Here is a 26,111-nt window from a genome sequence, read left to right as displayed (position 1 = left end):
AGAGACAGCCAGCGAGAGAGGGAACACAAGCAGGGGGAGTGGGAGAGGAAGAAGCAGGCTCATAACGAGGAGCCTGATGTGGGGCTCGATCCCATAACGCCAGGATCACGCCCTGAGCCGAAGGCAGACGCTTAACCGCTGTGCCACCCAGGCGCCCCCACATTGGGTCTTTTAAACTGCTTTTTAGTTAAGGTACCTAATATGCCAGATATTTGAGATGCAAAGATTTAAAAAGACCCAAGGCCTCTTAGAGTCTGGCTGTAGGGTTGATGTATGTATTAAGACCCAGAATATGATCTTTGGTAACTTGATAATGGTCAGAAGTCTTTGGAAAAAGGAAGGAGAAAAACGAATGTCACGTACTGTCCTCTGTCTTTTGACACAGCTGCCATTAGGCCGCCAGTGTGTGGAGCATTATCGCTTGCTTCACCGCTATTGTGTATTTTCCCACGATGAGATGATTTGCAAGATGGCTTCCAAGGCTGATGTACTAGATGTCGTAGTGGCTTCAACCGTTCAGAAAGACATGGCCATTATGATTGAGGATGAGAAGGCTTTAAGAGAAACTGTCCGTAAATTGGTAAGGTTTCTGGAATCCTAATTGTATGTCTCTGGTATTAGTAAAATTCTTACACACGTTAATACCATTTTAAGAAGTCTTTTCTTAGGCTGATTTCCTTTAAGACCCATTTTGATAGATGTGTATGCATATCTCACTGTGGTTTTAATTTTCTCTAATGGCCACTGATTTACTGAACATCCTGTCATGTATGTACATATTTACTCTTTGGGTATGTATTTCTTTGGTGAAGTGTCTGTTCAGATATTTTCCCCCACCCCTTTTTTATTGGATTGTTGTGAGATTTCCATTCATTCTGTATACCAGTCCTTTATCAGATAACTGTTCTGCAAATAATTTCTTCTATTTGGCATATCTTTTCATTCTCATAGCACGGTCTGTCTAATAGCAGAAGTTTTTTATTTTGATGAAGTTCAGTTAAGCAGTTGTTTCTTTTATGCATTATTTTGGGGGAGGACAGAGGGAAAGGGAGAGAATCTCAAGCAGACTCCCCCCCCCCCAGATGGGGCTCAGTCTTACCACCCTGAGATCACAGCCTGAGCTGAAATCAAGAGTTGGATGCTTAACTGACTAAGCCACCCAGGCACCCCTCTGTCTTTTTTGATGTCCTTAAGAAACCTTACCTAACCCAAAGTCACAAAGACCTTCTCCTGTTAGTTGTCTAGAATTTTTAGTTTTACATTTTACATGTAAATCTTAATCCATCTCAAGTAATTTTTATTTATGGTGCAAGGTGTGGGTTAAAATTATTCTTTTTTGCATGTGGATGTCTCATTGTTTGAGCATCATTTCTTGAGAATACCATTCGTTTTCCATTGAAATGCCTTGGTACCTTTGTTTTGAAAATCAGTTCACCACATATATTTGGGTCTATTGCTAGACTCTGTTTTATTCTCTTAACCTGTGCATTTATTCCCTTGCTATTACTGTATGGTCTTGATTACTGTAACTTTGTCTTAAGTCTCGAAATGAGGTAGTGTGAGTCTTCCAACTTGGTTCATTTTAAAAGTTGGTTTGGCTGTTTTAGTTCCTTTGGTTTCCATATAAATTTGACAATTGGCTTATTGATTTCTACCAAAAATCATGTTAGGACTTCATTGGTACTCCATTAAATCCATGAATATAGTTGGGAGAGTTGATATCTTTACAGTATTGAGTCTTCCAATTCATGGACATAGTATATCCCTCATTTATTTAAGTCTTTTTTAATTCTTTCATTATTTTGTAGATTGCAGCATACAGATCTTACACATATTTTGTTGGGTTTAAAATTATGTACTTTTGATGTTTTTTGGTACTATTATAAATGATACCTTAAACATTTTTTATTTCAAACGATTTATTGCTAGTATTTATAAATATTATTGACTTCTATATATTGACTTTTTATGTCCTGCAACCTTGCTGAACTCAATAGTTCTCTTGGCTTTTTTTGTAGATTGTTTTGGGACAATGGTATCTGCAAGAGTCACATTGATTTTTTTTCTTTTTTAATGTGACTTTTTAGATAGAATCCTTGAATGTTGGCTCTCTGAAGTCTGTTACGGACCAACAGCAAGCTTATTCACCTTCCCCTGATATTTTACAGTTAGGGAAAAGAATGCCCAGAGGGTTTAAGTGCCTTACTAAGGTCTTACATCAATAATGGTAACTCATTTGTGGAACTTTGAGAACTTAAAATTTTTTTCCAAATATGGAAATTGACAGATTAAAGTTGGGTGAACTGTATATGATTCATTCTCAATTAAGATCCATAAAGTTGGTCCTTAATTTCATTTTAATTTCATATTATTCATTTTTATCTCAAAGTCCTTTTTAATGATCAGTTCCAGTTTATTTTTTTATTTTAATTTTTTTAAGATTTTATTTATTTGTCAGAGAGAGAGAGGGAGAGAGCACAAGCAGGGGAAACGGCAGGCAGAGGGAGAAGCAGACTGTCTCCCCGCTGAGCAGGGAGCCCGATGTGGGACTCGATCCCAGGGCCCCGAGATCATGACCTGAGCCGAAGGCAACCGCTTCACCCATTGAGCCACCTGGGTGCCCCTGATCAGTTCCAGTTTAAAACCAAAATTCATTCGTTAGTGGATTCCTTACTCTCCTCTGTCTGTTGGTCCATGTAATCAGCAGGAAGTGAAGTATCAAAAGGTTAAAATCTAGAATAAAACAGTAAAAGGAGCTTGATGGTTCATAAATTGACTTGATCAGATTCTGGCATTCTCACAGTTGGATTTGGATCCGGTTTCAGATAAGGAGAAAAGGTGGTCAAAGCTTGATCTTTCAGTGACAAAAGGTATATCCTAGGGAGGGCTCTCTAGGTGTTACAAACTGCAGTTGAAATTTACTGGTTTAAGACCTCACTTTTCTTGACACTGTTTCAATTAGGAAATGCTTTATTATGACTTTAGTGTTTTTTACACATTTCTAACATTTTCAGATAAATAATATCTTTAGATAACTTTGCATGTGAAAGCTAATTGGCCACTCAGCATCTTCCCATCAGTAATCCCTTCATGATAGTCTTCATCTTCTTTCCTTTTTATTTACTTTTGTTCTTTTTATGGATTCTCTAGTGGCATTACTATGATGTCCTGTATAATATTTCCTCTGAAGTAGAAAATATATACGTTTCTTTTGCTCTTATCATCTATACCCAAACTATGGATAGAGTAGAATAAAGAGCAAATCTCAATAGTTTATAGTCCGATTAATAACTGTTTTCGTACTCTGATCAAAATGGCCAAAAAGAGGTTCACCCCAAACAAGCAAGGTAGTTTGCCTTGCCCATACTTGCTAGGTCATTGTTACTTTGTATTCCACACATTTTTAATCATGCATTCCTATTCTGGTAAGGCTCCCCCTACTCCCTTTTTAAACAATTTTAAAATTCAGCTATTGTGTGTTTGTCTTGGGGGCTGGTGGATTATATTATCCTTTGGAGATCTCTAAAGTACACTTTATTCTAGGGAGTAATTGATTCGGAAAGAATGGATTTTGAGCTGTTGCCAGATGATGAGCGTCAGTGTATAAAATGTAAAACCACATGCTTCATGTCTGCCATCTCCTGTTCTTGTAAACCTGGCCTGCTTGTTTGCCTACATCATGTAAAAGAATTGTGTTCCTGTCCTCCTTATAAATATAAACTGAGGTGAGTAGGAAGAAATGATCTTTTCTACAGAATACCCTAAATTCTTAATGAAAGCTCAGTGACCTTTCTGTTGTAGGGTTGAAATACTGAAATGTATGATTTTCTCCAAACCCAAATTAAGTCTGCTATTCTGTTTCCAGGTATAGATACACTCTGGATGATCTCTACCCCATGATGAATGCACTGAAACTTAGAGCAGAATCTTACAATGAATGGGCCCTGAATGTGAATGAAGCTTTGGAGGCCAAGATTAACAAAAAGAAAAGTACGTGATATACAAAGTGTGGCTTGGTTATTGGCAAATTGGGATTGATTGTAATGTAGCCAACATAGTTATCAACAGATTACTTGAAACAACCTGACTTTGTCCTTGTTTAGTTCCGCTGTTCAGCCAGGTTTATGGAGCGTAAGCAGAGAAGTTTTAAAGCCACGAGTGGATTAGGCAGATGCCCTTATGTCAGAAGAAAATCTTGATAGATGAATTGTACAAGATCATGTTTTTAACAAAGATCATATTGTTAGGAAACGGAATAACCTTTATACCTCTTGTCTCAGGAACAAAAATATTTCACATTTTTTATGGAACCTTCGAAAAACATTTTTAAAACCTAGATCTCAAGACATAGGTAGCATGTTATTAAATTAGGAATTTCTGGTGTATCACTTTTTAGTGCTAATCAAAGTCACAGCTTCTGTCTCTTGTTAATTACCTTGAAAGTCACGACTTCCTTTCCCATCGCTTACAAAGTGCAGGAGAAAGGACTGGTCTATGCAACAATGAGAAATCTGCCTTGTTTTGATAAGTCCATTGTTTTCCATCTCTCACACATATTTCCACATTGAAGAGCAACTCTAGGAACTTGTTTAAAACACTCTAAAGGGGGGGCGCCTGGGTGGCACAGCGGTTAAGCGTCTGCCTTCAGCTCAGGGCGTGATCCCCCGCATTGTGGGATCGAGCCCCACATCAGGCTCTTCCACTATGAGCCTGCTTCTTCCTCTCCCACTCCCCCTGCTTGGTTCCCTCTCTCGCTGGCTATCTCTATCTCTGTCAAATAAATAAATAAAATCTTTAAAAAAAAAAAAACAACACTCTAAAGGGGCACCTGGCTGGCTCAGTTGGAAGAGCATGCAACTCTTGATCTTAGGGTCGTGAGTTTGAGCCCCACATTGGGTATAGAAATTACTTAAAAATAGGGGCGCCTGGGTGGTGCAGTCGTTGGGCATCTGTCTTCGGCTTAGGGCGGGATCCCAGCATTCTGGGATCGAGCCCCACATCAGGCTTCTCTGCTGGGAGCCTGCTTCTTCCTCTCCCACTCACCCTGCTTGTGTTCCCACTCTCGCTGGCTGTCTCTCTCTGTCAAATAAATAAACAAATCTTTGAAAAAAATTTTAAAAAATTAATTTAAAAAAAAAGAAATTACTGGGGCGCCTGGGTGGCACAGCGGTTAAGCGTCTGCCTTCGGCTCAGGGCGTGATCCTGGCGTTATGGGATCGAGCCCCACATCAGGCTCCTCCGCTGTGAGCCTGCTTCTTCCTCTCCCACTCCCCCTGCTTGTGTTCCCTCTCTAGCTGGCTGTCTCTATCTCTGTCAAATAAATAAATAAAATCTTTAAAAAAAAAAAAAAAAAAGAAATTACTGAAAAATAAATAAAAACAAAACACTCTACCCGTAGCCAAAAACTAAAAATCAAATGAATAAATTTATAAAAGCCAACTCTCCTTCTGTATTTCATACCACTCATAATAAACATAATGATCACAGAAAAAAAAAAAGACCTTTTCTTTATTCCTAGGCCTTGTCAGCTTTAAGGCTTTAATAGAAGAATCTGAAATGAAGAAATTCCCAGACAATGATCTTCTGCGTCACCTTCGCTTAGTCACACAGGATGCAGAGAAGTGTGCCTCTGTTGCACAGCAGCTGCTTAATGGCAAAAGGCAAACTAGGTATGTACTTCTGTTCGAGTTTGGACTCTTCGGTGGCTACACTTGGAAACCTGTTGTCACCTGTTTTTCCTTCTGTCCTGTATTCCTGTGACATCGAATCTGAGAATGGTGAATATATCATGTTCTCATGGCTTCTTTGGGCCTTTGTCTTTATAGATACCGATCTGGTGGAGGAAAATCCCAAAATCAGTTGACAGTGAATGAGCTCCGACAGTTTGTGACACAGCTGTATGCACTTCCATGTGTCCTCAGTCAAACACCTTTGCTAAAGGTAACTGTTACGGAGGGATGTGTGGGGAAGTACTTTAGTAATACTATATTTTGTTAATGAATTCAGTTGATATGATTAAATCACCTGGGTGGTTCATTTGAACATTTATTTGCTGATGTTTCTAATAACCCACTGAGTGTTGTGTGTGTGTGTGCGCATGTGTGTATAAAGAGATTATAACAGGCCTACAAAGGAGAGATAAAGTTGGAAATTTTTACTTTGAAAGTAACCAGCTGCTACTCCTTGCAGTTGGTAAAAGGTCTGTTATAGTCACTTCTAGCTGTCAGTTGGCTTATATATCATCTCATTTACCCATACTACTGCTAAAATCCTATGAGATGGAAGAGTCACATTGAATATGTATTGAAGATTCTAAGTATGAAAGAATCCAATTACTGAAATTACTATTTTAATACAACCACCTGTGTTTTTTTAGGATCTCTTGAATCGTGTAGAAGATTTCCAACAGCACAGCCAGAAATTGCTCTCTGAGGAAATGCCCAGTGCTGCAGAGCTGCAAGACTTGCTAGATGTCAGCTTTGAATTTGATGTTGAACTTCCACAGCTTGCTGAGATGCGTGTCCGTCTGGAGCAGGCCCGTTGGCTAGAAGAGGTGCAGCAAGCTTGCCTAGACCCCAGCTCCCTTACATTAGATGATATGAGACGTCTCATAGACCTAGGGGTGGGTCTGGCCCCATATTCAGCAGTGGAGAAAGCAATGGCCCGGCTTCAGGAACTGCTCACAGTGTCAGAGCACTGGGATGACAAAGCCAAGAGTCTTCTCAAGGCCAGGTAAAAAAGCAGACCCACCTGTGTCTCGGGGAAGGTTGGGTAATATGTCCATCTTAGAGCAGTAGAGCACAGTGATTGCTATGCGATCGATGTTCAGAAGCTGCAGCTATACATGGAGAGTCCATGTAGAAATAGCTGAGATGTTTGCGGCTGCTTTGGAACTTGAGTAAAAGAATATTAATTTTCTTCTTACTTCACTGATTGTGAAATGAATGATTCAAATAGAATTGCCTTTTCTAGAGTTGTATAATGAAATTTCTTTGGACCCCGATGATTCCATCTTTGAGAGAAGAAAGTTTTACAAATAAGTGGAAAACTGTTTAAACCCACAGTTAATAAATAAGTTCCCAAGGAGTCTTGAAATGCCTGAGTTAAAGACATTTAATTACTGGCACCATTCTGTAAAATGAAGGTAGTGCCAGTTAATTACCAACAGGAATAGGAATGTACATTTTTGCTGTTGCTTAGTAATTCAGGACACCTTATCTGTGTTAGAGAGATTTGATTGGACTTAGGTAAACCAACTGAGGGGAGAAAGATCAGCCCCTCCTTAATTTTGCTTTCTGTCTGTCAGATCTTCGTTGGTCCAATTGACAACCTAAAGTACAAGAAAAATACATGGTTACAGACATTCTTTTGTAATCCTTAAATAGTGGTCATTGAGCAGAGAGCACAGTTTTTGATACTATGCTTTTGGTATGTTGATACCCTAGAGAATTTAAATTTCCTTAGTGAAACTGTATGAATCTTGACAGTGTGTGTAGTTCAACACAGTAAATTATCGTTAAGTTACCTTCTGCAAATGAAAAGTTTGTGGTTTAGCAGCATAAAATCAGGGATAAGTAGAACTTAAATGCTTCACTGAGTCATTTCCTTTATCTTAGATGCCCTTAAGTTTTATGCAGACATTTGAAACTCGTTAATTTGATACCTGGTAGTTATTGACATTTGAAAAAATTCGCTATACTGAATTTCTTTTGAAATGGTTTTTCTAGTTTTTTTTAGTAAACCTTAAGAAAAATGAACTACCATATAAAACGTTAAGTAGTTCTTATATTAAATTTTTGTAGACCTCGGCATTCACTGAACAGCCTTGCTACAGCAGTTAAGGAGATTGAGGAGATCCCCGCATATTTGCCGAATGGTGCAGCTCTGAAAGACTCTGTGCAGAGAGCCAGGGACTGGCTTCAGGATGTGGAGGCCCTGCAGGTTGGTTTAAGAAAAAAATGTCTTGGGGTGCCTGGGTGGCTCAGTTGGTTAAGCATTTGACTTTGGCTCAAGGTCATGATCTCGGGGTCCTGGGATCGAGTCATGCGTCTGCGTCAGGCTCCCCACTCAGCAGGAGTCTGCTTCTCCTCCTCCCTCTGCTCCTCCTCCTACTCATGCTCCTCTCTCTCTCTCTCTCTCTCTCTCTCTCTGTCTCAAATAAATAAATTCTTAAAAAAAAAAATGTTAACAGAGTGCCTGGGTGTCTCAGTCAGTTAAACGTCTGCCTTTGGCTCAGGTCATGATCCCAGGGTCCTGGGATTGAGCCCTGCATCGGGCTCCCTGCTCAGTGGGGCTCCCTGCTCCCTCTCCCTCTGCCTGCTGCTCCCCCTGCTTGTGCTCTCTTTCTCTCTCACTTCGTCAAATAAATAAAATTTTAAAAAAGAAAGAAAAAAAATGTCTTGAGTGTGTAAGTGCATCTATGAAGAGTAATAATTAAAAACTAATTTTTTATTCAGTCTTCAACTTCAGAATTCAACCTTCAAAATTCAAAAATTTTATTCAAACTTATGTAGATGTACTTACCCACCTATTGTTCTGACCAGTTGGCTCAAATATTTAAAGTTTAGATAATTCAACCAACTTTTTCTGGGAGCTTGGGATCCTCTTAATACAGTTGAGTACTTGGTTAAGGATCGAAGAAAAAGCTAAAAATGGAAGTTGTGGCAGAAAGGTAGTCTCTGATCTTTGAGTAGAGTTGTCTCTTGTTGGCTTATTAACAATTTAGAGTACAGACAATTAGGAGTAGCAGATTTAGTGAATCTGATTATATGATTACAAGGCGAAAGTTGGCTCTGAGGCCCAGAATTTTTCACCAAGTAGTGACTTTTTTTTTTTTTTTAATTTTATTTATGTGAGAGAGCAAGAGAGCCTGGGGGGGGGTGGTCAGAGGGAGAAGCAGACTCCCTGCTGAGTGAGGAGCCTGATGCAGGACTTGATCCTGGGACTCCAGGATCACGACCTGAGCCAAAGGCAGTTGCTTAACCAAATGAGCCACCCAGGCACCCCTCAGCAGGTAGTGACTTAAAGAAAAGTGCTTCCCCACCCCTACAAGAGAAATGAAACTTAGCAAGTTCCAAAGTAATTAGCACTGAGTATACGTGGTCCTATGTTAGATGTCATACTTAACGACTTGCCTATACATTAAAAAAGAGTTAAATTCACTTGTAGCATTATTAAGGTACAGACAAAATGTATTCTGTGATTTACCCAATTGCAGCTGGATGACTTCATTTGAAAAGTGGTTGGTGGGGCGTGTCTTCCTTTACCTTTGTAATTGTCATATATCAGTAAGTCTCATGGACCTATTGAGAAAAAAAGATCTTTGAATTATTTAATGGGCTAGGTTTTTCAAAATTTAATTTATCTCATTCTTAAATCTCGTTCTGTTTTGTTGTAGCTGTTGGATTCTAAGAATAAAAAATATTATCTGGGTTTCTGAATATTTGTTTAATTTTAAGTAGTGCTAATTGATTGATTTTGCTAACAAGAAATGCCAAACCAGACAGTTTTAGCCAGATGTTTGCAACAAAACATCTGGTAATCTATTCTAGTTAAAAGGGAAGAGAGAAGATACTGTTGTTTGATAAATATTATTACCTAATTAAGGGGTGACGCCAGTTAGGCAAAGAAAAAACCAAGGGAAGTATTTATGTGTACATAAACTTCCTTAATGGGAGTTTTAGATGCAGGCTCTTGTTAATGATGGTTGGAACTACAGTTGGTTAGTGTTAGTGGCCGTCCCCCTTTTTACTTATGATTGGTGGGAGCCAGAAGGGCAAGGTGAGGTCATTGCAATAAGGAGAGATGAGCATGTGAAATCAGAAAGAGGACCTATTTCTGGGTAGGCTTACTCTGTTTGTATTTTGTAATGTATATACTACTTAGTACTGTGTTTTCAGTAGTGCCTACAAGGACAAAAAGCAAGACTTCCTCCATTCCTGAAATGGTAGCCTGGCCTTTACTTGCATCGTATACTGAAGGACTAATGGAGAGATGTGACTAACAACAAGGAGCCTCTTCATATTTAGTGGATTATATATTTTACAATGTTATTCAGTATTCTGCTTTACATAGGAAGCATTCTATTTATTTCTAAATTAAATGTTAAAGACAGCATGTATTTTGTGAGTCACCTTTTTTAACTGTCTAGGAGAACATTTATGCCCTTTCAGTTCCAGTCCTGTAAGAATAAATACCAAAAGAAGTGAAACATCAAGTTCCTAGTCTATATTCAGTTTTCCCCAGTTTTCCCAAAAATGTCCCTTCTGGTTGTTTATCTAGTCCACCATCACATGTTGCAGCTAATTGACATATGTCTTTAAGTTTCTTTGAATCTTGTGGTGTTTTCTTCCCTACCCTACTTCCTTTCATGTCACTGTCTAGGATAGTTAGTTACCCGTGGTAAGTTCTGCCGTCTGGATTTGTCTAGTTATTTCTTTGTGGTGTGTTCTATCTTTGGTATTTCCTCTAACTTAGAAGTTAGTTTCAAAGAGTTGATGGGTTGAAATTAAATATTTTATACTTAGTTGCTATAATTTTTCTTGACTCATTAGGTTGGAGGACGTGTGCCAGTGTTAGACACACTCATAGAACTTGTTACCCGAGGCCGATCTATCCCGGTACATCTGAATTCTTTACCAAGACTGGAATTACTAGTAGCTGAGGTTCAGGCTTGGAAAGAATGTGCTGCTAATACATTCTTGACTGAGAATTCTCCATATTCTCTCTTAGAGGTAAGTTTGCATCCAGCCCATCTACAAGACCTTAGATCTCTTAGCTTGTAAAACATGCAGTCCCTTCCCTCACCTAGGTGGCATCACTGACTGATCGACATTCCGGGAGTAATTTTTTTTAAGTAGAACCAGGGAGATTCTTGTAAACTTCCAGTGAAGTAACCTTTAAATGTTATCTAGATACATTTAGGGGTAGCATTCAGTGTCTAAAGAAGAACATTTTTCTCATTGAAGTTCCTCAGTCTGGGTTGAAATTGGACTTTTAACCTTGGCCATGCCACACCATTTGCATTTAATAAGCCTGGTAAATGGTCTCATCCACCACTTACCAAGTGCTGGAGTTGCACTTTTTGTATTTTTTGTGAGCTGTTACTGGCAGTACATTAAGACTGGAATTGGTATATATCACATTGAACTTACTGTTTCATCCAATCTATAATCAAAGTCAATCTTTTGTGGAATTCATTCCCTCCCTCCCTTTGTAGTTTTCTGGCTTTAGGGCGGCATGTGACAGAGAAATTGTTAGATACTAAGAAGTTTGCATCCTTCCTGCTGCTTCAGCTTTTATTGTGGGGCTTCCTAAGACTTTACCTGAAATCCATCTTACCGTAGGTAGTTGTATTTTGCCCCACATTAGGTGCTGTGTCCTCGATGTGACATTGGCCTTTGGGGATTGAAGAGGAAGCAGAGAAAGTTCAAGGAGCCCTTGCCAAGTGGAAAGAAGAAAAGCACCAAACTAGAGAGTCTGAGTGACCTGGAGAGAGCCTTAAGTGAAAGCAAGGAGACTGCTTCAGCTGTACGTAGTCGAGTTTTTTCTTCTTCTTTCTCTGTTGCTCAGGGAGGTTGATTTCTAACCCTTTCTTGTTCACAGGGATATTGGTAAGGCATGTAAAGGAATAACATTAAGAGAACTCTGTTTTACCAAAAAGACTTTCAGAAAATTGTCAGATGTAAAAGTTTTGAGTAGAAGATGCATAGAGGTGCAGCAGGGACTGGGAGGCCTCCTAGTCTGGGTTCTGCAGATTCGTCTTGTCAGTGCCTGGGTGTTGATCCTGGGATGCTGATTGCAGATATCAAGGTTAACAGATAAGTGAAACCACTGCCAGCTTAGTAATTTACAACAGGAAATACGCATAAGGGGCGCCTGGCTGGCTCAGTCGTTGGAGTATGTGACTCTTGATCTCAGAGTTGTGAGTTCAAGCCCCATGTTGGGTGTAGAGCTTACTAATTAAGTAAGTAAAATAAAGAAATACACAAACACACATGCTTAAAAAATACACTTAAGAGTGTATTGGGGGGCGCCTGGGTGGCACAGCGGTTCAGCGTCTGCCTTGGGCTCAGGGCGTGATCCCGGCGTTATGGGATCGAGCCCCACATCAGGCTCCTCTGCTGTGAGCCTGCTTCCCTCTCCCACTCCCCCTGCTTGTGTTCCCTCTCTCGCTGGATGTCTCTATCTCTGTCAAATAAATAAATAAAATCTTTAAAAAAAAAAAAAAAGAGTGTATTGGATACTGTTGAGTCTGACTGCATTTAGTAAGCACTGTTGATTCAAAGATGGTATCATCATAAGAAGCTGAAGCAGATCTGTCATCCTGAAGTAATTGTACCATATTGGATAGTCATTCCCACGGAACTAGCCTTTCTTTTCCTAGGTGTGTGTGTGTTCTAAAACTTCCGAGGTTTATAGAACTTGGAAAAGATGCTACATTATTCAGAATAGCAAGTCTTACTGAGGTACTCAAGTTTGTTTCCTTGGTAGTTTTTTTTTTTAAGTTTTAAAGTAGTATGTTTTGTGATTGTTTCTTGGCCTATATTTTGATATTCTTTCCCTTTTCCCTACTTTAATCAACGAAGATGAGTTTAGATATGAATTTGTTTAGACATTAAATGATTTTGTTAAAGGCACAATCACATTGGTTGTACTTTCAAGACAGACTTTAAAAATAAACAGAATTAAAAAAAAAAAAGCTGAAGCAGAGTCTAGCTCATGTCTAGTGAGCCACAGTATTAGAACGAAAGAAGATAGATAGGTGATTTGGATGCTTAGATTTTTTTTTCTTTTATTGAGCTATAATTGGCATATAATATTAAGTTTCAGGTGTACAGCATAATTTGATCACCACAATAAGTCTAATAGTCGATACGCTGTACCTTCTATTCTCAGGACTTATTTTATAAAAGGAAGTTTGTACCTTTTGACTGCCTTTACCCAGTTGGCCCACTCCTCACCCCCTGCCTGTGGTAGCCACCAATTTATTCTCTGTGTCTGTGGGTTTGGGTTGTTTTTTTTTTTTTTTTTTTTTTTTTTGATTCATACAGTGTTTGTCTTTGTCTTATTTCACTTAGCCTGATGCAATTACAGTCCATCTGTATTGTTGCAAGTGGCAAGATTCCCCCTTTTTTATGGCTGAATAATATTCCATTGCATGTGCATGCACCACATGTTCTTTATCCGTTCATCCACTGATGGACACTTAAGTTGCTTCCATGTCTTGGCTACCGTAAATAACGCTGTAGTGAACAGGGGGGTGCAGGTACCTTTTTGAGTTACTGTTTTTCTTTCCTTCAGATAAATACCCAGAAGTGGAATTGCCGGATCATTTGATAGTTCTACTTTTAATTTTTTGAGGAACCTCCATATTGTTTTCCAGAGTGGCTGCACTGATTTACATTCCCACCAACAGTGCACAAGGGTTCCCTTTTTTCCACGTCCTCACCAACATGTTACTTCTTGGCATTTCTATAGTAGCCATTCCGCTAGTTGTGAGGTGATCTTGCATTGTGATTTTGATTTGCAGTTTCGTGGTTGACCACCTTTTCATGTACCTGTGTCTTCTTTGTATGTCTTCTTTAGAAAAATACTCCTATCCTCTGTCTGTGTTTGTTTTTTGGTATTAAGTTATATGTGTTCTGGGGCGCCTGGGTGCCTCAGTTGATTAAGCAACTGCTTTTGGCTCAGGTCATGATCCCAGGATTCTGGGATCGAGCCCCGCATCTGGCTCTCTGCTCAGTGGGAAGCCTGCTTCTCCCTCTGCCCCTCCTCCACCTTGTGCTCTCTCTCACTCTCTGTCTCTCAAATAAATTCATAAAAAATCTTAAAAAAAAGAAAGAAGTTGTATGTGTTATCTCTTTTGGATATTACCCCTTTATCAGATATGTGCTTTGCCAGTATTTTCTTCTGTTCTGTAGGTCACCTTTTAATTTTGTTGGTTTCCTTTGTTGTGCAGAAGTTTTTTGTTTTTAGTTGGATGTAGTCTCATCTGGGTGCTTTAAGCGGCATAAAGCACTGCCCACTGTAGAGTTGGACTGTACAGCTCCAGGGACTGGACTAGATGGGTTCAGTCTTTGGTCAGGGCATCTTCTTCCCAGTCTGTTCCTTTGTAGCTGCCTCACTTCTCTGGTGATGACATGGGATTGCCTCAGTTTATGTATTTTGACACAGACTTCCTTGGGGCATATTTGTATATTAAGTCAGGTTCTCATCAGATTCTGCTGCTTGTGGATCATTCTGGTTTTTTTTAAGTGCTGCTTTCTACTATTTATGTGGTCTATTTTTGTAAAGCCACTGTCTGTTTTGAGCTTTGCATGCTATATCTTTCAGAGTCTAGTCAATGCCCATCTAGTATATGAATCCCTGGCTTCAGAACTCATATATTACCTGTTGATTTCCTAGAACTCTGAAGGATAAGCTGTTTGCTCTCCATTTGTGAGTTTTCTAGGAAGGCCCCTTGTTACCACATAACCCATATATACTGCCTGTACATTGTTTTTATCTACAGAAATAAGTGGATTTAAAAAAAATATACCTAAGGTTTGTTACCTGATTTACTTCTAGATCTTTGTTTCTTCCTTAATCATTCATACATTTTCTTTCCCATTCCAAAAAGAGATAATGAAGGGTTCATTCTGGCCTTAGGACTTGGGGCACCTCATCTGGTGAATCATAACAGGTCTGATGGTGAGTGGGTGTGATAACTGGGAATGGGTTTAACTGTGACAGATTAACATTTTAAGGATTTGGGAGTAGAATTGGGGAAAGGAATGGTTCCTGCAGCCTGTAGCTTCTGTTTCTAAAGGGGAGAGCTCAGTTTTAAAAATCTATGCTTTCCCACCATTTATCTGTATTTCTATATGAGTGAAGTGCTGGAAGAGGACTTCAGTGGTCCTGGGAAACTGGGTATTAAGTTCAAGGTGGTAGTGGCTAACTCTTGACATAGCCAGTGATTTTAGTTTATCACGTTTAGATAGCTTTTACTTCATGGTGCATAGTGAATAAATCTGTAATGCCTGGACCTGTTTATGTTTTGGATACCTTGTATAGTAGGTGCTTAGTCTGTTCATGTAAAGGTTCCACTCACGGACATCTTGTTCATACTGTTCAGGAATATGTTCAGTATCACTCCAGCTTTTTACGGTGAAGTTGGTTCTGTTTATGTGTTATTTCCAAGTCATTTATACAGGTTAACTGAACTCCTCAGTTGGCTGGGGCATGGCTCTTGTTTTAATAGAGAAGAAAGACTTTACAATTTGAGTATACCTGCCACTCTGCAGAAAAGCAGCTTGCTTTGGTCTGTGCCCTAATGAGCTTACTTTATAGCATGCACACGTGCATGTGCACATGTGTGTAAGAAAAGTCTGGTAAAGTGCTTTCTGTTTAATGATTTCATGAGATATCCAGTCTCTGTCTACAGTGGCTGTGTCCAGCACACGTATAAGGTCTTAATGTTAAAGATAGTAAGAGGCATAAACTACCATTGTGTAGTGGCTGCTGTAGAGACTTTTCCATCCAGAGTGCCTCTCTAAAAGAACGCAGAAGCTAACAGAACTACGAAAACATGGAGAACCCCAGGAGTTCGTGCACGTAGAATGTGAAAAGCCTCTATCTTTCCAGAGAAGTCAATGTGCAAGGAAGTTGGACTTTAAGTAGTGTATGCTCAGTAATTGCTCACACTGTTCACTGTGTGCCGGGCAGAGCGCGCTCGATCACAGGGCTCTCATTTAGTCATCGCTGCAGCCCTGCGAGGTGGGCTGTACTGTTAACTCCATATTATACATGTGAACATTCAGCCACAGTGGATCGCGCTGCCCAGGGTCATTCACACAACTCAGTGAGACAGAGCCAGGATTCAAATGTAGATCATCTACTCTGGGACCCTTGAGTTTTAGGAGAGTGCTAAATTCTCTCTGACATTGTCCTTGATTGTTAACTCCTTTTTAGATGGCAACACTTGGGGAAGCTCGCCTAAGGGAAATGGAAGCCTTGCAGTCTCTCAGACTAGCCAACGAAGGGAAGTTGCTGTCACCTGTCCAAGATTTGGAGCTGAGAGTCTGCCTGTGTCAGAAGGCCCCAGCTGCCCCCATGATCCAGTGTGAACTCTGCAGGGATGCTTTCCACACTAGCTGTGTGGCGGTACCCAGTATTTCACAAGGCCCACGAATCTGGCTTTGTCCCCATTGTCGGAGGTCAGAGAAACCTCCATTAGAGAAAATTCTGCCCCTGCTGGCTTCCCTGCAGCGTATCCGAGTCCGCCTTCCTGAGGGAGATGCACTTCGATATATGATCGAAAGAACCGTGAACTGGCAACACAGAGCCCAGCAGCTGCTTTCATCAGGGAATCTCAAATCTGTGCAAGATCGAGTGGGCTCAGGACTGTGGTATAGCAGATGGCAAGCTTCAACAGGACAGGTGTCCGAGACGAACAAGGTGAGTCTGGACTTTTCTTTGCCAGTTACTGGAATCTGCCGAGCTCTGTCCCTTTCCCTGGCACCTTGTGCTCTGGTACTGCTGCTGTTCCTGGTGATGGCTTGACTGATACCAGCACTCACTTTTCAGCTCCCCACGTCGAGGGCTCTGTGTCCCTACCGTGTTGTTTTTGTTTTCTCTGCTCCTGGCACTCAAGTTTTCTGTCAGGCCGTCTGCTTCTGGAGAGCAGATTTCACCTTTTCATAGATATGTATAGTTTTCCCATTTATGTGTATGAATCCAGATACATAGTTAATATATATGAATTTTTAGAATTTTTGCTTGACTGTTTTTTTCCCCTGCTTCCTCTCCTAAGTCCCTGACTAGAAGCCAGAGTGCTTTCTGCCTTGTGTCTCTTACTGCCCCTTGAGGAAGAAATAGGTTTTGAAGTGTCTGAGTACTGTGTTGCTCCAGAGGAAAGGCAGTGGTTTTCATACCATCCACAGTCTTTCTGCTATAAAAGCCAGATTCTTCTGACCATCACTGGGATGGACAGAGTTTTGTCTTCTTCCATAGAAGGTTGACTACAGGAAAAGAATGTGAAAATATCAGAAAAGGACAATCAGGAGGGCAGTATTCAGTCTTCATATGAGTTTGACCTGATTTTCAGATCTCATACAGATTTCTCTAGCAGAGATCTCACACCTCCCTTGTGCTTTCCTAACACAGACAGCGAATTATGAGTTAAATGTTCAGCTGATCAAAGATAAAAGACAAAAAATTGATTTCCCTCATGTTTGTTTCCTTGTTTTCTTTTACATTTCCTTCCAGGCTTGTGAAATACAGTCAGTGCCTGGCACTTAGCAAATGATGAATTAAATTTTTGTTGCATAGGGTGAGTTGTGGTTATTTGGGTAGCCTACAGGGGAGACACTGTTACATATTTACTAGTTCATAGTTAAAGGAGTGTTTCTCCTAGCATTTTTTAATAACACTGAGGAGGGGAGGAAGGTGGACATCCATGAGATCTGGCAGTTCCTCAGCCGGTTTCCTCAAAGGGGCACATGTCTGTGTTCATTGTGTTACAACCCTCTTTAGGAGAATTACAAAGGGAATAAAAGGCTGTATGATCTGTTTTCATGCAACGAAAATGCCTTATTTCCCAACGGTGCTCTTGACCTCTGTGGAATCAGTCCAGGTAGAACCAGGAAGACTAAAGGCTTGGTGGATATGAGTCAATTTGGCTAAATCTAAAATACTTGGAGACTTCTTTCAGTTGGGAATTGAAGTCCTTCTTTCCTGTTTGCCTGCTTGATAACCCAAACCACATTCTTTGGACTGGTGGGAGAATTTTTAATCCTGAAAAAGCCTTCCTGTAAAATGTTTTCCTTCCATTAGGTGTCTCAGCCTACTGGCACAACATCCTTTTCCTTGCCTGAGGACTGGGACAGCAGAGCCTCCTATGTACACTCTCCCTTCTCCACTGGCCGAAGTTGTATCCCCCTCCATGGTTTGTGTTTATTCTGTTGATGAGAGGGAGGGGGAAGGCTGGGTAGTAACAAGTAATCTTGCAGTAGGTTTTTTTGTTCATATACATAAAAAGACTTTATCCTCAAATGTCGAATATGGGTTACTATGTATTTGAAAGGTAGGAGAAGGATCATGCTTGAAGGTTTATAAATGCAAAGCAAGTAGAGAAAGGCTTTAATACATTGCTTTCAGGAATGAAAGGGTTAATCCCGTGCGGACTGACTGTTAAATACCAGTCATTTCAGTCAGATGCTAAGTCATATGGGCTCCCTTGGGATCTTAGAGATAATCTGTACTTGAAACCTACCTCCTTTTTTTCTATGTTGACTCTTGAACAACACAAGTCCACTTAGACACAGGTTTTCTCAATAAATACAGTTCAGTACTGTAAGTGTCTATTTTCTCTTCCTTAAGATTTTCCTAACAGTCTCTTCTCTTTAGCTTACTTTATTCTAGGAATAGCATGTAATACGTAAACATACAAAATATGTTAATCAGCTGCTTATGTTATTGGTAAGGCTTCCAGTCAACAGTAGGCTATTAGCAGTTATGTTTTTGGGGAGTTAAATGTAACACATGGATTTTTGACTGTGCAGGGATTCAGCACCCCCAGCTCCCACATTGTTCGAGGGTCAGCTGTGCTTACGTATATGTGTCTGCCCCAGGAGTTCTGCCCGAAGCCGCAGCGGGAGTCCTCGTTTAGTCATGCCGTCACAATATGTGTTTGGTATTGGGGTTGGAGCTGCTCAGTCCACCCGGATTGCCCACATCTTGGCCTGTTCTGTGCTTCGTACTGAATGCAAAAGCTATCAAGGCAGATGTACGGCCTCCTCTGTGTTAGCAGTAATTAAGTGAAGAGCGGATTCAGTGTAGAATTAGTACTTCCCTAGTAATCAGAAGCCTGAGAAAAGTTAGTTTGGGCTCTTACTATATTGTGGCTTTAGACACAGTACGTGAACCTAACTTCAGCTAAATATAATTTTACCAGGAGAGGGTGGCAGTGGGATGAGGGGTAGTCCTGCTTTATTTGCAGGTCTCAATGTCCATGTGAAACACACTCTACTGTCATCATCATGCTTTGGTGTGGTCTTTAACAGGTATTAGTCCAGAAGTGAATGAACTATTGATGGAAGCCCAGTTGCTCCAGGTATCCCTTCCTGAAATTCAGGAACTTTACCAGACTTTACTTGCAAAGCCAACCCCTGCTCAGCAGACCGACCGAAGTTCACCAGCTAGACCGAGCAGTGAGAAGGTGAGTGTGCGACAGGCAGTTGGGGATACGGTCTCGGCTGGGGAGCTTGATTTTTAGTGTTATTCCATCTAAGTAGTTTGGTGAGTGAGATGCCATTTTCAATCCCCTTAGGGGATTCCTAAGGCTGTCAGTGAGCAGAGAGGTGCTAGGCATCACTTTGGGCTCACATCCTGGAGTTTGATGCTGTTTTTTAAGTGACCGTGAATTTTTTTTTTCCTTTTAGCGTGGTGCTTTTCATCATTTCCATGTGATAATAGCTAGAAGCAGAATTATTTTTCTGTAAAAGAAATACTGTAGAGATGAACATGTAATTCTAGCTGGGAAGGCCTTTTGGTATAAAGCTTTCAAAACCTAAAGAATATCTTGGAGTTGACGTTTAACAAATGCTTTAACTGCTCTAACCCTAACAGGACATCTGGTGTGAGGACTGGGTCATCAGACTGAGGGGTGCCTGTTTTGAGTGCTGACTTACTTGAAGGGGATAGATACCATGTATGTCTTGTTTTTTAGCTTAAAGATGCTGCTACTTTCTGTCAGTGAGCTAGCTGACCTATAACCTTCAAAACTCCTGAGAATATAGTCAGGATAGGGAAGAATCTCACTACCAAATAGCATTTAGAATTTTATTTTTTATATATTTTTAAATTTAAAAAAGTATTTATTTGAGAGAGAGAGAATGCAGAGGGAGGGGCGGAGGGAGAGGGAGAGTAGACTTCCCACTGAGCGTGGAGCCTGATCCTGAGATCGCGACCTGAGCCGAAATCAAGAGTTGGTCGCTCAACCAACTGAGCCCCCCAGGCACCCCTAGAATTTTATTTTTCATTATGATACCAAATAGTAGTGTAGCACCGTTACTGCTTATGTTCAATTAATACACCTTCTTTCTTTTTTTTTTTTTAAAGATTTTATTTATTTACTTGACAGAGAGAGACAGCCAGCGAGAGAGGGAACACAAGCAGGGGGAGTGGGAGAGGAAGAGCAGGCTCATAGCGGAGGAGCCTGATGTGAGACTCGATCCCATAACGCCGGGATCACGCCCTGAGCTGAAGGCAGACGCTTAACGACTGCGCCACCCAGGCACCCCTAATGCACCTGGGGATGTATGTCCTTAAAGAAGGAAGGTATTAGCACGGTTCCTTAGAAGTCTGTAGGTCAAAGGATAAGCATATACATCCCCTAGGTAAAAACTACCTGGTAGTCTTTTACTCCTGAAGTTGGCAAAGAGAAAAATGTAGGCATCTCCCCATCTTCTAGTGCTAGTTTGAAAGCTCATCATGTCTTTAACATTTCTTTTTTCCACTATTTCTTTTACTAGCACTAACAGTTAAGTTAGCTAAACTCAAACAGGTTGTCCTATAGGACGTGAGGGGACATGGTGGCAGTGGTATTAGGATGCAGTATTTTTTTTTTTTTTAATTTAAGTCTCTGCATCTGATGTGGGGCTTGAACTCACCCCGAGATGGAGTCGCGCGCTCTTTCCCAACTGAGCCAGCCAGGCGCCCCAGGTTGCACGATTTTTCTAACGTTGATGAGAGATCATCCGGTTTCTCATACAGCTAGTACTTCACTAGTCTGAGTAACAGACTGTCGGCTAAAACTGAATTTGCCTATCTTCCACCCAGAACGAGTGCTGCCGCGGGAAGCGAGATGGAATCAACAGTCTTGAGAGAAAACTGAAGAGACGCCTGGAAAGAGAAGGCCTCTCCAGTGATCGGTGGGATCGAGTTAAAAAAATGCGGACCCCCAAAAAGAAGAAAATCAAACTGAGCCACTCCAAGGACATGAACAGTTTCAAGTTAGAGAGAGAGCGTAGCTATGAATTAGTCCGTTCTGCCGAAACTCATTCCCTGCCCTCAGACACATCCTATTCCGAACAGGAGGACTCTGAGGATGAAGATGCCATCTGCCCAGCTGTGAGCTGCCTGCAGCCAGAAGGAGATGAGGTCAGTGAGGTTTGGGCCATTGAGGACGTGCTTTCCCTTAACTCAGAAACCCTGTAAGCTACACCTCATCTCGCTGGGTCTTTCTCTTCTGCTTATCTGCTTTGAGCTGATCTGAATGGATTGCTCAGCCCTCCCCCACTGATATCTCTGCTCTTACCATCGTTCCTGGGTCTTCTCCCTTTTCTTGAAGAAACTCTTATTCTTCCCTTTTTCCTTTTCCTGCTCTTCCAGCTTTCACCGTCCTGGCGCTAAGAAGGTGGGAGGGATGCTGATGTAATGCCCTTTTGCTTACTTATCACAGGGCGGCGCTGTCTTAACCCCAAAGCAGTCACGACTTGAAGAATGGCTTTGACTTGGTTGCTTTGGCTGGTGGGCCAGAGGTCCCAGTGGTGGGACGGTGGCCGTTAGTGGCAAATGGCCTGACTTGAGGCTGGCCTGCCCAATTTTGAATCACATTTTTTCCTCTGAAAACCCCGTCTCCCTGCTCTTTGTAACCAGGTGGACTGGGTCCAGTGTGATGGCAGCTGCAATCAGTGGTTTCACCAGGTCTGTGTTGGTGTTTCTCCAGAGATGGCAGAGAAGGAAGACTACATCTGTGTGCGCTGTACTGTGAAGGACGCACCAAGCCGAAAATAAAAAACACAAACATAAACACCCCCACCCCCAACCACTTAATGTAATTCAGGACTCCAACCAAGAAGATTTCTTCAATTTCTCAGCAAAGCTACAGGACTGGTATTCAAACCAGCCTGTAAACGGTGCTATTTCTATTCCTTACGGGATCATTTTTCCAGAACTCTTTGAAAAAAAGAAAAAACAACTAAAAAAATTTTTTGACACTTTTTGTATTTTTTTCCTTAAGAGCTGTTTGTGGGTGTTGAGGTTTGAAATGCTGACTGGTTTTTTTTGCAGGGGTTCCCACCAATTTGGAAGGCTTTGCAGCTTACACCTTTTCATACACAGCAGTCAAATCTTACCTCTGTCTGGGATTTACCGGCTTAAGAGTCCAACTCAGTTTCAGTGCCCAGAAGGGCACCAGAAATTCCAGTAAATCCTCATTTGAGGAGTTTCTCTCTTGTTTACTCTGTTACCATATTGGGGAACTTAAGTTTTTCACTTTTGGGGTTTTTGTTTGTTTCTTTATCCACTTTTCTTTTTCCTGGTAGACTAGGTTTATTTATCAAAGCAATAACTTCTATGTTGGTTTCAGTGGCTGGAATTAAAACAAAACAAAACAAACTTCCAAACAGTGTGTTGGTGCTTTAGCATTTGGTTGATGTACAGAACACAAATGTCTAGTTTCTAGTGTCACTGATGAACTAGTGATGTAGAAAAGAGACTGCTCTGTAAGTAATTGCCACAGCTGTATTTTGGCTTTCCCCCTGCCCCTTCCTTCCTCTCCCTACTATTTTTTTGGTAGCTTGTATCAAATGTTGCAGTTTATATTGTGGAATAAATCCTTGGTCCTAATTTAACACTAAATGCTGGTTATTTAGAGCCATTAGACTACAGTTTCTTATGCCCCTCTACCTTGCGGGCTTTGAAGAGCGAGAGGGGGGTTGCTTGCTTTTGCCTCTCCCCAACTAGGCAGTAGCAGTGGATGGTTCTTCTGTATCCTGCTCTGTTCGTTGGGCCGTATGCCTCCCGTCTCTACTAGTAGAGAACCCCACCCAGTCTTCACGGAATGGAACTTGTCTTTAAAGCCATGCTGTTTTTAAATAAGCTTTTCAGAATGGTGGCAAATCATTCCAATCCTCAAATCTCCTCCCTGTGGAAATGATGTCTTTATTATATTTGAATTGACAGGGAAACTTGGTTTAGGGTTAAGATGTCAAAAGGAAATCTAAGAAAGATGATCCTTGCAGAGGGCTAGGAAAGTATGGGTCAAGGGACAGCTCGTGAACACGCAGGCTCTGCGTCCGTGGCTTCCTTCCCTGTCTCTAACGCTAGCTGTTGTTCCTGGCTGTCCACAGTCCACAGCCTTTCCCCTCCTTTCTTTTTTAAAGGGCTCTGTTCTGCAGTGGAGAAGACCTTCTGGTGAACAGAACAGACTCTTGCTTGGTTTTTCCTCCTCTGTTGGTAATACTTGTTTTCCCCCCATTCTATAGCTATAAGCCTGGAGATGGGTAGAACTAGTGGGTCTTTAATAAAACAACATAACAACAAAAACAGCAGTTTGTGATGTAGCAGAGATTTAAATGTACTATATCCCCCTTGATGCAATTCAAATAATTAAATCTTTTAAAGAATGACTTGTAATTGTCTGCAGTTTTCCCACAGTTGTTGTGATGTCTCTCCTTGTCTGACGGGGGTTCTGGGGCCAAAAGAGAAGAAGAGCCTCCAGAGTGCAATCTGGAATAATAGTGGTTTGGCCTTTTTTAAGTATCCAAATTCTTAGAACCCCCTGACATTGGCACAGGATGCCAGCTGTCCCAGTTCCATTGAGAATATACGCTAAAAAGCGGACACTGCAGCTAAAATAAACCCTTTGCCTTCAGAGACCTTTTGCCCCTTTGGTATGCCCCTCCTGTGCCCCCTCCTCGTTTTTCTTTCTCACGTATGGGTTGTGTACACTCCCTGACAACAGCATTCCCGGTGAGGTTGATTCTCTGCCTCTCTCAGTTAGGAGGGGAAAGGCAAGAATGTGTGTATTTACCGCCGTCCCCGCCCCGCCATGGGAGAGCCACTGATGTTCTTACATATGATGATAGTGAAGTTGGAGAGAGCGGCAGCTGCCCGTTTATACTGCTGGTGAATGAAAAAGCCTGGGTGGTGTCTTCCAGGTCTCCTGTAGTATCCCTCCTACCTTGTGCACTAACACAGCCAATGAACAGAGGTACGTCTGCTTTCTAACTGATACCTTCTGTTAAGTACCCAAATCGACTACAAAGTGATGTAATCTAAAAACCATGTTTACTGCGTGTTAGCTGTGAAGCCGGCCTGTGTCCTTGAGAAACGTCTGCACCTGGAGAAAGAAGAGAAAACACACAGAGAAACTGAGGCCTCATCTCCGTAGTCCTGCAGCGGCATGAGGTGTGAGAAGGAAGGACTGTTAGCCAGAGCCTGAGCCGGGGGGTGAAGGAGTCTAGTGAACTCGGTACCAAAGGGTGGATGAGTACCCCTGCCTCATGCCAGTGGCTCTTGTGTTTTTGTTTTTCCTTCTTCCAAATCAGACTCTAGAGGATTTCTTATGTGGAATCAAGAAAGGGCTTGTTTCTTATGTAGGCTCTAGGCTGGAGAAAGATTGTGTAATTTGGACTAGAAGATGGACTTCTTTACAACTTCATTTCAGCATCCTGGGATGTGTAACTCCTTTTTTCTATCTCAAGGTTAGCCTAAAACCAGAGTTCCATCCGTGGTGGTGGAGGTTGGTAAAGCCTGAGTTTCCCTGCTTCTTTCTGCCATACAGAGCTTTAAAAAATGATATATAAAGATCTTCAGACTTCAGGTCTTTTGTTTTGGCAGAAGTATCTGGGATTCACTTAATTCGCTATTAAAGTTAACATGACCCTTTGGGTGTTTGTGCAGGATAACCCCAAGAACAAAGCGGATGCCTACCTGGAATGGGATAAAACTTGGTGTTGCCTTGTACTTTTTGTTGGACTCTGAAGGCCCTTTTGTAATGGATTTCTCCCTCTTCTGTTTTTTCCATTTATAATCTTGCTGGGTATTTGGCACTCTATAATTGAGACCTGCCTTCTGGCTTGGATCAGGTACTGATTGATATTTAGTGCCCATGGGTGTTCAGGGCTCAGTCCTGCCTAGACTTCCTGCCATCTAACACAGACTGGAATGGATTATAGATGATATATACCTGTAACAAGAGATAGAATTGAACAACAAATATTTCAGGAGTCATTTACCCATCACCATTCAGTACCTGGCTCTGCTAGTCTATGATAGGCGTCAGCCTGTATTAAAAGGTCTTTCTTTGCCATATTGATGTAGAAAACAGAGTCCTCTTCTGATGAAAGTTTGCCTGTTGGGAAGAAGAGCTGAGGAAAACAGTGAAGATCCCAGTGCCTTGATTTAGCTCCATGTGCGAGTCAGAGTCCTTTCTTAGCTCCTAGTTGAGCACCAGAGTGACTGCCTCACACCTTTTGCCCCTGTCCTCAGTCCCTTGCATGTGGCCCCTCAAACTACCCAACTTCCTGAGCGGTTCCATGTGTAACTTGGAAGAGAAATGTCATGGAAAAGCTGCCTAAACAAAACATTGTATAAAGTAGGAACTTGTGTAAAGTAATACTGTTGTAAATCCATTTTGAAAGTATAAAGAATCAATTTGTAAAGTGTATATTTCACGTCTTCCAAATTGATGTAAAGTTTTCATGTTTCATGATTGCTTACATAGGAATACATCTTTACATTTTTGTCAGTTGAATGGAACATTTAAAACCAGCCAACAACAGGTCATCCAGCTCCCTGTTCTGGTTCTGGGTTAATTGTATAGGATGAAGGGCTGGGATGTGGTGAGTTTGGATATGTCTTTTATTTTCAGGATAATCTGCTGCATGGCCATCGAGGGATGGAATTGTGATGTCATTTGATCTGTTTCAGGTGAGTGGAGGCCAAAGGACTATTCTTTCTGTTTCCCCTTGGATGGAAAAATAGAGAAATTAAAAAGTTGCCTTTCTAAATTATTTTTTTGAAAATAAATGCCCAAAGACACCCTCTCAAAAATAAATCTAGCTCCTGGCAGACTCACCTAGCTTAGAAGTTGGAGAAGGAGCACTGACTCCTTCTGTTATCCAATGCCAGTGGTTTCTCACTGACCATAATTTTAGCAGGAATTTAAACAAAAGAAAGCCCCGTTTACATATGATTGGGACAAGTAGTTTGACAATTAATTAAAAAGTCAGTTGAGTATGAAAAAGTTGTACATTTAAGTTAGCCTGCCATATGTATGTTCAGTTAATAAACTCTAAAATTGAGAAAAATTACAGTTAGAAGGCAAGAACCTTCATTCACAA

The 26,111-nt window shown here is 41.1% G+C and overlaps 1 protein-coding gene across 1 annotated transcript in view; it reads left to right on the top strand.

The window, feature by feature from the left end:
- KDM5B (lysine demethylase 5B) overlaps positions 1–23,393 on the top strand; it is a 51,579-nt gene extending 28,186 nt beyond the window's left edge. The window contains exons 15-28 of the mRNA XM_034667660.1: positions 386–580; positions 3,544–3,725; positions 3,866–3,990; positions 5,519–5,669; positions 5,826–5,940; positions 6,377–6,732; positions 7,803–7,941; positions 10,554–10,733; positions 11,371–11,529; positions 15,952–16,437; positions 17,815–17,926; positions 19,044–19,198; positions 20,821–21,141; positions 21,640–23,393. Coding sequence (XP_034523551.1) covers positions 386–580; positions 3,544–3,725; positions 3,866–3,990; positions 5,519–5,669; positions 5,826–5,940; positions 6,377–6,732; positions 7,803–7,941; positions 10,554–10,733; positions 11,371–11,529; positions 15,952–16,437; positions 17,815–17,926; positions 19,044–19,198; positions 20,821–21,141; positions 21,640–21,777 — 2,814 coding nt within the window. The 3' untranslated portion in view covers positions 21,778–23,393. The remainder of the gene's footprint in view (positions 1–385; positions 581–3,543; positions 3,726–3,865; positions 3,991–5,518; positions 5,670–5,825; positions 5,941–6,376; positions 6,733–7,802; positions 7,942–10,553; positions 10,734–11,370; positions 11,530–15,951; positions 16,438–17,814; positions 17,927–19,043; positions 19,199–20,820; positions 21,142–21,639) is intronic.
- The last annotated feature ends 2,718 nt before the right edge of the window (positions 23,394–26,111 follow it).

The sequence above is a fragment of the Ailuropoda melanoleuca genome, chromosome 8, assembly GCF_002007445.2.
Source record: "Ailuropoda melanoleuca isolate Jingjing chromosome 8, ASM200744v2, whole genome shotgun sequence".
Taxonomy (NCBI): Eukaryota; Metazoa; Chordata; class Mammalia; order Carnivora; family Ursidae; genus Ailuropoda; species Ailuropoda melanoleuca.
Note: the sequence above shows the minus strand (reverse complement) of the source record. Positions and strands in the feature narration are given on the sequence as shown.